The sequence below is a fragment of the Puma concolor genome, chromosome B4, assembly GCF_028749965.1.
Source record: "Puma concolor isolate L17-30 chromosome B4, mPumCon1.1.hap2, whole genome shotgun sequence".
In the NCBI taxonomy this organism is placed as follows: Eukaryota; Metazoa; Chordata; class Mammalia; order Carnivora; family Felidae; genus Puma; species Puma concolor.
Window position 1 is genome coordinate 75,080,068 of NC_141673.1, and position 17,248 is coordinate 75,097,315.

Consider the following 17,248-nt stretch of genomic DNA (forward strand, 5'->3'; position numbering starts at 1 on the left):
TACAGATAGGATTCTGTGATTATTGGGGGTATTAGTGAAGAATCTGGGAAAGTAGGTTGTGTGTCATTGTAGATGTTAAAAAATGTGCCTTTTTCCTCTGCATATTTACTTTTAAGATTTTATTACTTATATTGCTTTTTTTTTAAGTGTAAGAAGCATAGGGATATTCATATAGATGGAAAGATAATATTAGAAGAAGCTGGAGAAAAAATATCTAATGATGGGTAGTTTACATGATTTTCACCACCTTAAAACTCAAAGGCTAGGGTCATTCAGTGTACTTTTTAGAGACATAGGAAATCACTAATAGAGACTTTTGGTAATGAAGATAGACATTATCTTGCTGTACAGATGTTTGCCTTTTTGGACATTAAAGAAATAGAAATTTTTATTTAATAATTATTTAGGCATAACGTTCTAACCAAGTAAAATGTTTAGCCATTGCTACCAGGTGCTGGAACAGAAAAAAAAAAAAAAAAAGTTAATGCTTTAGAGTGGTTTTCAGACAAGCCAAGAAATTCTATCTGTGCAGCTCAAGAAATGTTACTTAGAACTGAGAAAAGAGAGGAGCCATATGAAGAAGGGTTGAGTGAACACTCAGTGGTCTACTTACTCAGAAGATTTCTGTAGTCCAGACTAAATGAGGGGCAGATCCTCTGAGCTGTTTATACCAAAACTTCCCTATCCTTAAGGTTTTTGCTAATCTTGGGGTTGGTTTAGAGGTTGTTCCAAAAATAGTAAATGGGTGGTTTATCAGAGAAGTTTGCTACTTGAGAATGTCTTTCACATTCTCACGCCTGAAAGACAAGTTGGCAAGATCTAAAATACTTGAATCACATTTCCTCCTTAAATATCTGTGGTCCTTGCTGGCATTCCATATTGCTGGGTTAGGTGGGTGAACTGTTTTTTTCTTTTGCTGTATACATAAAAGATTTGATCAATTTTTGTTAACTTTGCAAATCACAAAATTTTCCAGAGTGTGTTACCTATCTATAGGCCCATTTATTTATTTATTTATTTATTTATTTATTTATTTATTTAATGATGGTTTATCTTTCAATGATATCTTTTGTCATTTGAATTTCCTTTGCTTTCCATTCTCAGAGAGCATCTCAAATTGATGTTCCATACTGATTCACATTTCATGCAGCCTCCAATATGGTGTTTACTTCTGTAATTATTTACATATTCTATTAATTTTTTAGTGTTTCTTACCCTACCCATTTCCTTGTTTAATTTAATTCTTTTGTCGGTAAGCTGATTCTCTCCTCATGGCTCTCTGCTCCTGATTTTTAAGCAAGGCCAGATCTTATATTGAAGAACAGATAAAAAATTTGGGGGGATGGGTGTTCAGTTATTACTTTGCTACTCTAATATTTAATATCTTCTTCTGTTTTACTTCTTAGCCCTTTATATCTGTTGCATGAATATTTCTACAACCAGATTCTAGCCCTGGGCTTATCTTACTCTGTACACATTTCTTTTGTATTTTGTCTATGCCTATTCAATTCCAATCTGCATTCAGGTGATTCACAGCCTTGAGCTGCTGTTTAGGTCCACATTGTTTGCTGTACTAGAACATTTACCTCTAGATGTCACATAGAGCTAAATATGACAAAGCACCACTTAAGTTCCTGTTTGCTAAATTCACTGCCTCGAGGAAAATGTATTGATTTCTTATTAACCTTTGTGTATTCCATTTGTCGGGTGTAAAAGCATACTGCTTCCACTTTTGTTGCCATTTCCTACAGTTATCTTTCTCTTATAACCTCTGCTCTGTTTTAGGACATTTCTTACATATGCGTTGATTTCATTATTTTCCATCTCTCCCCGTTAAAAAATTCTTTCCTTCTCTGTTCTTTTCCTGCCTGCTTCCATCTGGGTGTTCTAGGAACACTTCTTTCTTCTCTTTATCTGAATGCTGGAATATTATGCCATTACTTAAAATGATCTTGTCCTACAAGGGTGACAAACCAGACTCCAGATGGTTGTATAGGGCTACACAGGGATTTGTTTTGTTTGGCGGTTTTCTTTGGCCTGCAGAGTATGTTGTACCTTCTATGTCTCACTCATTTGGCTTCTATATTTATCATACCTGACTCGCTTCTGTAAGAAGTTTGAGGTGTTTTTTTTTTTTTTTTTTGAGAAAAGAATAGTTATAAAGAGAAGGAAAGTGTTTGAAATGTAATGAGTTAAAGCTACAGAATTATGTAAAAAGTACTGCAAATTATAACCAAATTTTAATAGTGGTTATGTGTGGGTGGTGTGATTAGAGGTGATGTTTATTGACTTCTGACCCGTGAACTCCAAATTTTCCCTAATGAATAATATATTTAGTGTAAAACCAATCAGTTGGCAGTAATTTTAAAGGATATGGTTTTCTTTTTTTTTTTTAATTTTTTTTTAATGTTTATTTATTTTTGAGACAGAGAGAGACAGAGCATGAACGGGGGAGGGTCAGAGAGAGGGAGACACAGAATCTGAAACAGGCTCCAGGCTCTGAGCTGTCAGCACAGAGCCCAACGCGGGGCTCGAACTCACGGACCGCGAGATCATGACCTGAGCCGAAGTCGGCCGCTTAACCGACTGAGCCACCCAGGCGCCCCAAAGGATATGGTTTTCTACATGCATCCCAAAGTAATAGTCAACGGTTAAGCCAAGGTCTGTGCTTGACACTTAGGCAAGTTATAGTACAGAAGGTAGGTGAGTTATAATCATTCCATTAAAGGGCTTGTAGTTGGGCTTGGAGAAACAGCGTGATCCAGATTTTACTGAGATGTTACTGGTAAAAAAGAACATGAACAGGTCAATATTGTATTCGTAAGTAGTATGAAAGGAGAGGTCATTTAGGCCGTTAAGAGATGGCACTGGCTTTAAATGATGGTGACATGTTTATAATGCCTTGTGAAGAGCTTTTTAACATTATAGAACACTAATTCTGCTAGTTATCTCCATGGATAGAATCTCACTCATAACCTGGCTCCTTTGTTCTAGCAGTATTTTGTGTTGTATATATTTTAATATATAAATAATTTGGGGCTTACAGCTCTTTGAAGTTGCCTAGCAGTGTTTGTGAAAGTTTTAGCCTCCTTAGAATAAACTAAAAGATAAATTCTAGGGTGTTAACAACCTGGTAAAGGTAGCTCTTTGACTCTTCAGCAGAATGCAAACAGCAGTTGGGGCAAGACAGCCAAACTGAAACAACTTTAGTAAAGGGCACTTTTTAAGACAAATTCCTTCTTTTTATTAAAATTATTCCTTTAGAGATCATAGGGCAGTAGTTTGCAAAATGAAGTTAGGACTTCATAATCCTTCTTGTTCAGGAAGCATTATTATTAAAAGGTAGATTCATGTGCTTCTTTCTGAGAAGCTAATTAGTTGCTGCCTGGCTTGTGCTGAGAGGCTACTGTGGTTCATGGGTATTTACCCATCGCAACAGGATTTTCTAATGCTGTTTGTTTATGAAATTATTTATATTTCTGACTCAGAGCTTTAAAAGGGCTTCCAGCAGTTTTTGAAAGCCAGTTTCTACACTCAAGAGCGTTCTGTGCTGCTGATGGTGCTTCAGCTTGGCAGCATGAGAGTGTGAATCGGGTTGCGCTGTGGTGTCTGAGGTGCAGTTTTCTGGTGAAACTCCTCAAGGCCAAGCATGATAATGAGTTTTCATTGAGGTAGACCTCTTTATTTATTTTGTAAGAAATCAAACTTTCTAACAATATTCAGAAACAATACCAACACAGATATTTGTGGTTGTGTTTAAGCCAATAAGCTGTTAACAGGACCTTGTATCACTCCGTTGCTTATGTTAATTTCCAGTCATCAGTTTAGTGTGGACTATTAAGAATTTGTTCTTTACCAGACATTTATTTTGATTAATGTTTGGAATAGGGAATAAGTCCAAAGTTCTTCATAGAACTCTCCTAAACTTTATTCTTTTTTATATGAAATTTATTGTCAAATTGGTTTCCATACAACACCCAGTGCTCATCCCAACAGGTGCCCTCCTTAATGCCCATCACCCACCCTCCCCTCCCTCCCACCCCCCATCAGCCCTCAGTTCTCAGTTTTTAAGAGTTTCTTATGTTTTGGCTCTCTCCCTTTCTAACCTCTTTTTTCTCCTAAACTTTAAATATCATTAATCCCACTTATGAAATACTTGATTTTTTTTTTTTTGAGAGAGAGAGAGAGAGAGAGAGAGAGAGAGAGTGTGTGTGTGTGCGTGCGTGCGCATATTGAGGAAGAGCAGAGGTGAGGTGTTGGGGAGAGAGAAAGGATCTTTTTCTTTTTTAATTTTTTTTAATGTTTATTTATTTTTGAGACAGAGAGAGACAGAGCATGAATGGGGGAGGGTCAGAGAGAGAGGGAGACACAGAACCCGAAGCAGGCTTCAGGCTCTGAGCTGTCAGCACAGAGCCCGATGCGGGGCTCGAACCCACGGACCATGAGATCACGACCTGAGCCGAAGTCGGACGCTGAACCGACTGAGCCACCCAGGCACCCCAAGAGAGAGAAAGGATCTTAAGCAGGCTCCACACTCAGCACTGAGCCCAATGCGGGATTCAAACCCATGACCCTGGGATCATGACCTGAGCTGAAATCAAGAGTCATTGTCAATCGACTGAGCCACCCAGGTACCCCTGAAGTACTTCTTAATTTAGGGGATTTCATACAGTATTACTTAAGTGCCCTTCATTGGAACAGTGACCTTTGTCTAGAGATAGAATTCCATTTGTTTCCCCAAAGTAGAAAAGAGGGGTGATAGAACCTTAATGACCCAGGTTTGTCAAAACTTGACACCATGTTTAGAAATCTGTAAGTTATAGTTTGCATGGCTATTTTATTAATAGCAAGGTGAGCTAGCAATAGTGAATGTGGAGTTTTCTCCTCTCCCTGAACACCAGCATCTTTTTTATAGTTCTCTATTGTGGGTTTACACTTTTCTAGCTGGAAATTATACAGTGAATCATATTCAATTCACTAGTTAGCTTGAGCTCTTTAACATGACACCTGATATTAGTATGTCACAGCAGCCGGTAGTAGGGGGCAGAGAAAAGACCCGCCTGTCCACTAGAAGTTCATGTGTGCTAGGTAAGGTAATAGGTCCAAAAAGAAAATGTGTCTGAGAAATTGCTGAAGGATCACATTCTAATCAGAGGCACAGTCCTTGGTCCTCGAGTGACACATAACAGAGATTAGGGAACCTGAATCTGTGAGACTCACTTTGACATTAACCTGCTTTTGTGACTTTCTGAAAATCTCTTCCTGTCTGTCTTTGATGCTGGGTTTCTTTACCTTTCCTAGAGGGATAATGAATGATACCTGTCCCACCTCCCTATTGATAAGGTGACCCGATACATGATAATACAAAATGGTAACATAAAAAAAAGACTTTAGGGGCGCCTGGGTGGCGCAGTCGGTTAAGCGTCCGACTTCAGCCAGGTCACGATCTCGCGGTCCGTGAGTTCGAGCCCCGCGTCGGGCTCTGGGCTGATGGCTCAGAGCCTGGAGACTGTTTCCGATTCTGTGTCTCCCTCTCTCTCTGCCCCTCCCCCGTTCATGCTCTGTCTCTCTCTGTCCCACAAATAAATAAACGTTGAAAAAAAAAAATTAAAAAAAAAAAAAAGACTTTAGAAAAGTCTTTGTTGCTCCTTCATACTTTCTTCATCTAACAGTTCCATAACTACTGGAATTTTTCAGGACTCCATTCTGTGCATTCTTTTCCTCTTCCATTCTGGGAGCTCTTATCCATTCCCATGGTTCCCATTTTATGTGCCATCCACACAGAATTATCTTCTGAGCTTCAGAGATTTGTGTAACTTCCACGCCCCACTGGACCTAGTCTCACCTTGAAATTGCATTTAAATATATATAATCTAGTAACTAAAAAGCAATTGGATAGTAATATTGTCTTTTTGTGTCTTGAAGAATATAGTAACATGTAGGTTATAACTCAGCAACATTTCTTAAAATCTCTATTATCTACCCCTCTGTCCCCTCGTCTCAAATCGGGCCTCAGTCAGTCCCTGAGTTGTAGGCTCCCGTTTTTTTCCATACTGACCCTGAGCTCCTCACAACTGTCTCCAGGCTTTTTTTTCATTTGCACTTCTCTCCATAAACTAGATCTTTGGTCCATGTTTTCTTCTCCATCCTTTTTTTTGCCTAGCATGATAATGGCTCAAGAACTAGGGTGACAAATACCAGACTCTCCCTAGAGGATGAGCGAGGAAGGAAAGGTTGGTTATTTTGACAGAGTTACTGGGTGGGAGAAATGAGGCAGGCTGGGAACACTCACATGTAAATAATCTGTTATTTTCAACATACCCAGGGAATGTTCTACTTGCTGTCTACTTGTATGTTTCACAGAGCCCCTCTGGCTCAACCTGGCTAAAATTTGACCTTATCATCTTCGGTCCACATTTGGCTTCTTTCATGTCCTTTATGTTTGTACAAAGTACCTATCATGCTCCTACTTGCTCTTTCCGGACATCTGACCATCATCCTTGAGTCCTTCCTCTCTTCATCCTTCATGTTCCATCCCAATTCCTGCTAGCCTAGGTACTAAATATATACTTCTGGAATCTCTCCTTTTTACTCCATTGCCTCTACTGTACCCGTTACTCCCTTGCAATTGGTTTTCCATACTCCAACAAGAAGGACTCTTTTAAACATGATTCTAATTGTGCCTTTTCTTGCATTATACTGTTTAAAGGCTTCTGAATACCTAGTCCTCAATACGTCCACTAAGATCTTATATAGTCAGGTTGGTCTCTGTGTCTCTAGAAGTAGTCTCCCTTATTGGGCCTCCTGGATGGCTCATTTGGTTAAGCGTCTGACTTCAGCTCAGGTCATGATCTCACAGTTCATGACTTTGAGCCCCCCTCTGTGCTGTCAGCACAGAGCCTGCTTCAGATCCCCTGTCTCCCTCTCTCTCTCTCTGCCCCTTTCCTGCTGGTTCTATCCCTCTATCTCAAAATAAATAAATAAACAAAAAAAAAGATAGTCCCCCTTCTCTAGCAGGATGCATCTCCTTTTGCCTCAAGGCCTTTGTCTAAGCTGGTCTGATCATTTAAAGTGTGTATCACCTTTCCCACAGTATCATCAAGCTCTAACTTACTCATTCACCTAATCTCTGCTTAAATGTGAACTTCTCATCCAAGAACTCTCAGACTCCTCAAGCTGAAGTCTTTTTGCTATTAGTCCTTCGTCGTCCCTTTGCTATGAGCTCATGTTCCTCACACTTTCCCTTTGGTGAGACCCATCACATTTGACATCTAATTACTTGTTCAAACACATTTTGCCTGTCAGATGCTAAGCTCCATGAGGACGGAGGACATGTCTCTCTTACAGCACTGTGTCCCCAGTGCTTAGCACAGTGCCCAGCTCAGATCAAATATGCGATGAGCATATCCAAGTGATGGGTACTTGCTTCTGTGATTTGGGCTCTCTCAGCCTCTCCTCTCCACAAATACTCTGCTTCACATCTTTTGTTTACCTCTGAGAAAATCCCATATCATTTCATATTTATTTTAAGCCCATGCCCTTCTCTGTAGAATTGTCTACCCAGCCTCTCTGAGCTGGCATCCAATCATTGTTAGCATACAGCAGTTGTCAGCATCACAGGATGGAGCCCAGTGTGTCACTGTACTGTGACCCTTACCATGGTATTTGGAAATTATTATCTGATTGGCTGTTTATATGAGTAGGGTTTGTGTGCAGCTTCTTTTATAACAGAGACCCTGTTTTGTGGACTTACATTCATCCTGATAATGTTAGCACCTAAAACAAGTCAAACTAAATCAAAAAAGTTAGAATGCCTCACAACTAGAGATATAGTAATCATAGAAATAATTGCTAACATTATGGACTACTTTATTCAAAAAAAAATTTTTTTTAACATTTATTTTTGAGAGAGAGAAAGAGAGACTGAGAGCACGAGGTGGGGGAGGGGCAGAGAGAGGGAGACTCAGAATCTGAAGCCGTCTCCAGGCTCTGAGCTGCTAGCACAGAGCCGATGTGGGGCTCGAACTCATGAACAGTGAGATCATGGCCTGAGCCGAAGTCAGATACTTAACCAACTGAGCCACCCAGGCACCCCCATTAGGGACTACTTTCTATATGGTATGTACGATTTTAAGTGCTTTGACTGTGAATTCATTAAATCTCAACTCCTGTGAAAGAATTGCTTTTATTCTTCCCATTATATGGATAAGCTGGAGACCAAAAAGGTTAGTTTGTCCAGACTTAACCAGCTGGCAAGTGGCAAAGCTAAAATTTAAACCCACTGGTTCCAGAGTCTACCCTCATCTGTTGTGGCCAGACAGTAGAGTCTAGAGCTTTCAAAATTGGGTTCTGGAATGTCTGTCTGCTTCAGATTCTGGTTCCTCCACTTATTCATCATGTGACCTGGGTAAGGTCCTTCTTTGCAAAATGGGGATAATCATATGTCTTTTAGAAAGGTGTTCTGAGGATTAAATAAAATAACCAGTCCTCGTGAAATATTGAACATAGGCTGTTCTAACACTGGTTAAGTCAATGTGAACACTTCTTGGACACATCTTTTGGGGTTCTTTTCAATTGTAAATCCAGTGAGTCTGTCTTTTTATAGTTCCTCAGTCTTTTCTCTTTGCCAATTCCTGTAACTTTTCAAGGTTCTAGTGTTTATTTTTAATAATAAACCTTTATAAGGGCCTGAGGACATCCTTGCATTTCTGTCAAGTAATATCTATGGGCTATTTGACAAGCATGTGCTGCCTAAAACCACAGTCCTGATTTCCCATGCTTAAATGTGCAGGTTACATGGTTGAGTGAAGATGTCTGGCTGAAGAGAGCAACAGAATTCCTGTTTACAGCCAGACCAAAGCCAGAAAAGAAGTCCGGACAATTAAGTTTATTGAGATGTTCTAATTGTAAAAGAACTAAAAAGAATATACAATTAACTTGTCAACATATGCATCAGATGTTTCCTCTTTCCAAGTTAGATGAAAGCCAATTTAGTATGATTTGTGTTATTAAATTGATTAGCAGTCAGATGGAAACTTTCAGCTGTTTAGGTGATGATTTAATTGTAAAGACTATACTTTATCTACTGACACATGCTTATTTTATGAAACTCTTAAAATCTTAAGGTTCTTTTCGTGTATATTTATGTATGTTGACAGATGCTACAGCAGCAAATAATACTGGTGGAAACTACAGAGTGTACAGTTCAGAGATTTAATCGTCTGACTTGTGTGCAGACTTATTAGTAGTTTTTCAGTAGTATGGAAGCAGATATATTACTTAAATCTTGTCTGTTTGTTTATTTGCTTGGGTCAAAGATGGGACAAAGCAAATAAAAATGTGGCAAAACATATGTTTAAAATAGGTGGAAATTGAGACAGTGGTGGCATCAGCAGGGAATTGAGCTCGCAGAACCAATACCATCAAGTCCAAAACGCTTGGTAGAGGTGGGCCTCTGTGACTGCCTAAAGAGGGAAATAAAAGACAACTGTGTGGTTTATGGTGCCCATAAACACAGGTCAGTTGTTGAGAGGCACAACTATTGTAGTCACTGAGACTGGAGACAGATGTCTCCCATTATCTGGAATGTGGTAGATAGCACCTTCAGCAGCCCTTGTACAGAAAACACGGCAACAGGTTTTTTGGTACTGCTACCTTTAATATAAGCTATTTTGTTGGCATTGTAATGATTAATTCATGAAAAGCAGTTTCTTCTTAGGGCGCCTGGGTGGCTCAGTTGGTTAAGTGTCCGACTTTGGCCCAGGTCATGATCTCACAGTTGGTGAGTTCAAGCCCTGTGTCGGGTTCTGTGCTGACAGCTGAGCCTGGAGCCTGCTTCAGATTCTGTGTCTCCCTCTCTCTCTGCTTTCCCCCACTCATGCGCGCGCGCGCGCTCTCTCTCTCTCTCTCTCTCTCTCTCAAAAATAAATAAACATTAAAAAAAAAAAGGCAGTTTCTTCCTCTTGGGTGTGTTATGCAACCCATTGGTGTTCTGGTTTAATCTAGAGGTCAATTTATAGTATCTATAGATATAAAAATGATCATATTTTCTTAGATAATCCTTTTTGATTGTTTTTAACTTTCGTGAATATCGATCAGATGAATATTGATTAGTTTGGGGTTAATTAATCAGACATACCTAGAAATTGGAAGTGCCACTGGGAAGTGAGCTAGATACGGCCAAGAGTACCAAGATTTTCTTTTAGGTAATAATTCTGGATTAGCTCAAATTTGGATTAGCTCACCTGATGGTGTGCATCAGGAATGCTTGGAAGATTTTTAAAAGACAGATCCAGGTGCCTGGGTGGCTTGGTTGCATGTTTGACTCTGGATTTTGGCTTAGGGCATGATTCTAGGGTTGTGGGATCAAGCCCTGCATTGGGATCAGTGCTGAGCATGGATCCTGCTTGAGATTCTCTCCGCCCTCCCCCTTTCCCCAACTCACTCTCTCTCTAGAAAAATAAAATAAAAATTAAAAAAACTAAAGTTGTAAAAAGACCCATCTCCCATCTCTGTAGTTTTTTATTTAGTAGGTCTAGGATGGGTGAGGTGAGAGCATCTTCATCTTCATTAAAAGAGAGAGAAAGAGAGAGAGAGAGATGGCCACATAAGTGATTTAGTGATCAGTGAAGTTCTAGAACTACTACCATAGATTATGCTGCATTAATTTTAGATAGAAACAGATTTTAAGCACATACAGCTAAATACACCTTAGCCATAAAGCCATCTATTTTATGGTTAAGATCATATGTTCTTGAGGACTGTAAATTTCCATAGTATTGTCCATTATAATCAACTTCAGAATTCTCTACTGAGCCAATTGAATAGGGTGATTTAATGTATGGATTTCTTATTAGTAAACCAATTAACAGTTTTGGTGTGTGTCTACTGGAACTGATGACTTTGAATAGTTAATATGATTCTGGGATAATTTTTATTCTCACCATTGTCTGATTATATTTCTGTATAGACTAAAAATATTTTGATAACTATATTCTATCTAGAGAGCATTTTCTTATTTTTCATCCACAAAACATAAAGTGTGCTTTATATGCGTTGTAAAGTTATCTGATAGCTCTAGAGGTAGTTTTCGTTTGTAGGCATTTACATGATAATATGAAAAATGATATTCAGAGATTGGTATCTCCACATATGTCTTTACTTATCTGTGGTAGTCACTAGTTACAGACAGAATCTTTAAGTATCTGGTGAATCTTGGTTTAAAGTAGAAAACCAAGGCTGTGTATGTGTGTCTTTGTCTAGCATGAGTATTTACAACAGAAATCTTGAGTAAATGTCCTCTGTTGACTTTCCATTACTTCTTTACAGGCATTGCCTCCATGACAGTGCCAGTGTACATCGCTGAAGTCTCACCGCCCAATTTAAGAGGTCGATTAGTCACCATTAACACTCTCTTCATCACTGGAGGCCAGTTCTTTGCAAGTGTTGTGGATGGAGCCTTCAGTTATCTCCAAAAGGATGGATGGAGGTCTGTAAATTGTCCTTACAGTTAATTTTCAAATCATCTTTTTATGGAATGGGAGAAAAATTGAGAAATGATAGGAAAATATAACTGGGTATTTTGGATCATTATAACTAATTTATAAGTGGGTGGCATTCAGCAAAATTGAAAGTGGACAAGAAGCTGATATTTATTTTAATGATAGACAAGGAACCTACCATTATGAATTGATATTTACAGACTTTTTAGCATTTAGGTGACATTTCTCACACTGTGTGTAATCTTTTGCAATATTTGTTTAAAAATGAATGCAGCAATAAATATGTATGGAGTTCTTGAATTGTATCAGTGATTGACAAGGTGTTTATGAACTGCAGATATAACTAACATCCTTTTTGGATTGAAGAATCTACATTCTGACCTGAGTGAAAGAAAACCCACTCTTTAAAGATACAGATTTAGCTATATAAAAATATGTTATTGTATACATAAATTTAAAATACACAAATTGTTCTTTAATCACTATTTGGCTTATTTTGAATCAAAAGAGATGAGAAAAATGTTTTTAAAACTGTTCTAAAATATTTTCAAACTGACTGTCATAGAAACAAACTAATCTGTTAAAGCTTAAAGATATTATAGGCTCTGGATTTTGATATCATACTTCATAGTATTCAAAACAACAGATTGATGTAACTGCTTCGGGGAAATTTTATTAAAAACCTGTGGCAGGTTACACAATATTCTCTAAGTTATTTTCTTGCCACCATGTATTACAACAAATGTTTATTGACCATCTACTCTGTATGAGTGCTGGGGATAGAATGTTGAACAAGACAGACTCTAGTCCTTATATAAATGCATGGTGCTTACAGTGTTGAAGTGAATTCTTAACAGCTGAAGAAAAAAGGGTTTGATGTGGTGCGGATGTAGGCAATCAAGCTTCTATGTGAAAAGCACAGTAAATCATGTGCCTTGATGAGCCATTAAAGACTGAGCCTGATGAAGTTTTATTAAAAGTTATGTGAGAAAACTCATTGATGCCAATTAGGGCCTACATTTGTCAGGACATTAAAGAGAGGACACAGTTCTTAAAAGCATTAGCTCTTTCTGCAGATGTTGCTAAACCACTTTCTACCTTTGAAAGAATGAATCTCTGCCAAACTGAGAAATTACTGGAAAATTGAAGAAACAGGAAATTTCATCATACTTTTCCACTCTGTAGATGAGCAGAAAGACAGATAACTGTTACTAGTGTAAAGTGATATTTTGAGTTTTTCTTGGAAACTCAGTGCAAGTCAGTTTTCAACCCATGTCTTTCAACAGATCTAAATCATTTACATTAAGTTAAAAAACTTATTATGTAACTAATATATATATGCTTTTATTAAAAGTCTATTTTTTGGGTTTTAAGTTTGCAAAGAGACTTTAACTGATAAAAATCTGTTTTTAAATGAAAACATATAAAGTGCATAAGCCATATTTTTTTTTACTTAAGTATAGTAATGTAGGTATCTTTGTACTGGTTAGAAAAAAAGAGAAAGATCATACAGTATTGAAAATTATTTATGAATGTGGTGTCCCTCTGTAGCAGTGGGAGACTTGCTTGGGTCAGGCATTAGAACACTTTCAGAGGCAGAGTGATATAGTTATAGACAAACTTGGATTCAGATCTGCTTTCTGCCTCTCATTAGCTTCAAACCTTGGACAAGTTACTTAGCTCCCTGAATTTTACTCTTGTATTGTAAAAAATGGGACCAAAAACACTTGTCTTGTTTGATTATTGTGGGATCTAAATTATTATAGGTGAAGTTTTCAGCCCACTGCTTCACATACGGGAAATGATCAATAAACACTGAATCACATAGTTATTTATTCTGATGAATGAATAAAAGGATGGTGCTCTTATAGGTAAGTTGTGAGGTTGAAGGAAAAGCCATCCTATGGCTTGTATTTTCCTTATCAGTACAGATGAGGCTTGGAGGTGATAGGGAAGATGCCTAGGGAAGATAACTGTTAAATGCTTATAGCTTCTGTAGAAAATATAAAAGACTAGAGACAAAAACGATTTTCCACATATCCATGGGATCCCAGCTGAAGTTGGGGCTATATACTTGCAATGCATTTTCCCCACAATACTAGAGAACCGAGGGGTAAAAAAAAAAAAATATATATATATATATATATATATATATATATGAGGATGGGAGAACTAACTTGGGCTGGTATTCAGATGAATGCATTAGCATCTTAGATCACTTAGAACTCCACTTATTGTTTGCATGAATACACATTCATTTGTGTCCATGTGTAAACATGTTACCTTTTTTTCAGCTGGTGAATTTTCCGTGTGTTCTTTTCTTCCAGTATTTAGTATTCTTAGAAGTGTGTTTAACTCATCTGTTTCCTGGGCTAATAGGAGTGTGGTTATAAGCAAATAAAGGTTGAAGTACTACCTCAACATCAACTTTAGAATTGTCAGCAATACTAACTTATTTAAAATTATGGCAATTGGGGCACCTGGGTGGCTCAGTCGGATGAATGTCCAACTCTTGATATCAGCTCAGGTCAGGATGTCATAGTTCATGACGTGGTTCACTGACAGTGTGGAGCCTGCTTGGGTTTCTCTCTCTCTCCCTCTCTCTCTGTGCCTCTCCCCTGCTCGTGCTCTGACTCTAAATAAATAAACATTAAGAAAAATAAAATTATAACAATAAATAATTCATCCTTTTTGTGGCAGTATATTTCAAAAATCCTAATTAAAATGTGGGTGTAAATGTTAAGTACAGCATTTTTTTCATACTCAAATTTTTGTATATTACAAAGTAAGATGTCCCCTATTTTACAAGAGTTTTGATATTTTAACATTGTTTCTTTTTTATTCCTTTTTGACTTTTATTGCCTCTGAAACTCTACTTCAAGCTACTAAACATTTTAAATATTTGGTTGGGGCCACATGGCTGTTAACAGAGTAGACTTTAAAGCCAGTTCTTCCTACTTGAAATGTAACCTGTTTCTTCCTCCTTCTCTTTCCAACAGTTTATAATCTAAAATGTGGTTACTGAAATTTTCTACACTAGTGATCAGATTAAAACATATAGAAGATGAAACTGATTAATCAGGTAGAAAAACTTCTTAGCTTTTGATGTTCTTGAAAGAATAACCCATGTTTTCTGCCAGATGGGTCAAACCTACTGTTCTTTTATTGTTTGGATGTCATAGAAATAAATTATTTTCTGCTGAACGACTAGAAGATGAGTTTTTCTAGAAAAGAGCATTGCCAGTAGAAAATTGAATGCTAGTATTTTTAAAGCACTCTAGTGTTATCAGACCTTCTTTTCTGGAAAAAAAATGTCATCTGGCTTCATGAGGAAAGAGGAATAAGGATTTTGAAGAGATCATTAAAAATTAGAATTTTGTAAAATCAACTTTAATGAGATACATACCATTCAGTTTACCCATTTAAAATATAATTCATTGGCTTTTAGTGTATTCACAGAACTGTGCTGCCGTTACTGTAATCAAATTTTAGAATATTTTCATTATCCCAGAAAGAAACTCTGTACCCCTTAGCTGCCACCCTTCAACCTTCCAGCTCCTCCAAGCTCTAGGCAATCAATTTACTTTTTGTCTGTATGGATTGGCTAATTTTGGATATTTCATGTAACAATATGTGGTCCTTTGTTGACTGGCTTCTTTCACTTAACATATTTTCAAGGTTCATTCATGTTGTAGTATGTGTAAGTATTTTATTTCTTTTTATTGGCAAATAGTATGGATAAAACCACTGTCTGTTTATCCATTTGTCAGTTGATGGACATTTCTGTTTTTTGGCTATTATAAAAATGCTGTGAACATTACAGTTTTCAGGGTGGACATGTTTTCATGTCTCTTGGGTATATACCTAGGAGTGGAATTGCTAGGTCATATGGTAACTATGTTTAGCCTTTTGAGAAATGGGCAGACTATTCTACAGGGTCCTGTGCTATTTTACATTTCTACTTAGCGATGTGTGAGGATGCCAGTTTTTCTGCACAGTAATAAATAATTATCTTTTGATTATAATCATCATAGGTGGGGGTGAGATGGCATCTCATTGTAGTTTTGATTTGCATTTCCCTGATGACTCATGACGTTTGGAAAAAATTTATTTTTACCTAATGTATTATAGTGCTTCTAAAGATGGCAGAGGTGTTTCAGTAGTTAGCATTAATGATACCAGGTTTTATCACTGTTTGCCATTTTCTGTGCTGATATTTTTTTAATCTTGCTTATTTGAACATAGATTTACTCATTACACTTCAAGCAAATGAAGACTTTCTCTTTTTAATTGCTGAGTTAAAGCCTGGCATGCGGCAGGCCTTTGGTAAATATATAACAGAGTAAATTTAACAAGTGTCACCATGATTGTGTAAAACACTTACTTGGACATGCCACTGCTTAAATATTTCAAGTCCTCTCCATTTCCCATAGGAAAAAACAAAAACAAAACAGTGGTTTGTGGTGTCTTCCATTGTCCAGTCTCTGCCTGCTTTTCTAGATGGTAGAACTTAGCGTTGCCTCCCTCCCTCCTCCTCTATACAACCATGACTGTATATCCTATACACCAATTGCATCTTGCGTTTTTTTCTTCCTTCTGCTCACTTCACCTCTAATGCTTTCCTAACCTGTTCTGCTTTACTCGTCCACCTGTTGTTCCTCCTTTAAATCTCTGCTTTGTGTATCATGTGAAACTGGTTTTGTCCCTTTGTCCCTTCATTAGACTTTATACATAGCTTCACTGTTTTATACTTCTGTTATATTGAACTAGTTACTTTTTTGTCTGTCTTCTCTAATTCACTTTGGAGATCCTGAGTGTCATTGACTTTGTACTCATTTTTAGATCTAGGAAAGGGCCTGGAACATAGAAAATGCTCAATTAATGTTTATCGAACAGAGCTGAATTGATTTGGCTCTAGGGAAGTGACTCTTACCTAAAGTGAAATGGTATTGATTTTTAAACCAAAATACCAATTCATTAATGTATGTTGAGGAATACATTTACTTCATAGCTTAAAAACTAAATTATTAATCATAAGTGTTTCTTACTTAAGGATGAAAATCAGAGAATGAAAATTAGTTTCTGAGCCCATGTAACTTTCCATCTCTCAAAATAATATGCCTCCCTGGCCCCAGAACACTTTTTGTTCCTCTCTCTTGGCCAGACTGGTTTCCAAATGAGTATTCCTCTATTTATAATTACATAAATCACCATGTGACTTAGAGTAATAAGACTGGTTTATCTATAGAGAGGCTAAGTCATACTCTTTTGTGTTGATTTTTCTTCATTCTCAGATTTAATGTTTTAAAATTAGAGTTAACTCACTAATCCATGGACAGTTGTTTGTGAAGTGTTTGAGTGTGCTAGATATTTTCACATGTATGTGCTAGATAAATTCATCATTTATGTGATGCTTTTTGTCTGTGTGCTAAAGAAATAGAATTTGAGGAAATGTACGTGTTGAATGAGAAGCACAAAATATTAGTGTTAGCAACATCTGTATGAGAGATTTCTCTGGAATATCTTCAAGCTAATTCATGGACAGTGTAACATTGTTCTGAGTTCTTTGAAGAATTTGTGGACAGAGGTGGAAACTGGGACAGAGTATAGGCTAGCTGACGGTAGGATCAGAAGGCTCAAAACCGAGGTGATGAGGAACATGAAAGAGGGGAGCCAGATTCTAGAGGTTTGTGAATTCTAGGCTTCAGAGGTTTTGAACTTCCATCTATAAGCAAAGGGAAGCTATT

General features: G+C 37.4%; 1 protein-coding gene across 1 annotated transcript in view; it reads left to right on the forward strand.

Annotated features, from left to right (window-relative positions):
- SLC2A13 (solute carrier family 2 member 13) overlaps positions 1–17,248 on the forward strand; it is a 387,878-nt gene that overhangs the window by 46,270 nt on the left and 324,360 nt on the right. The window contains exon 2 of the mRNA XM_025930431.2: positions 11,329–11,488. Coding sequence (XP_025786216.1) covers positions 11,329–11,488 — 160 coding nt within the window. The remainder of the gene's footprint in view (positions 1–11,328; positions 11,489–17,248) is intronic.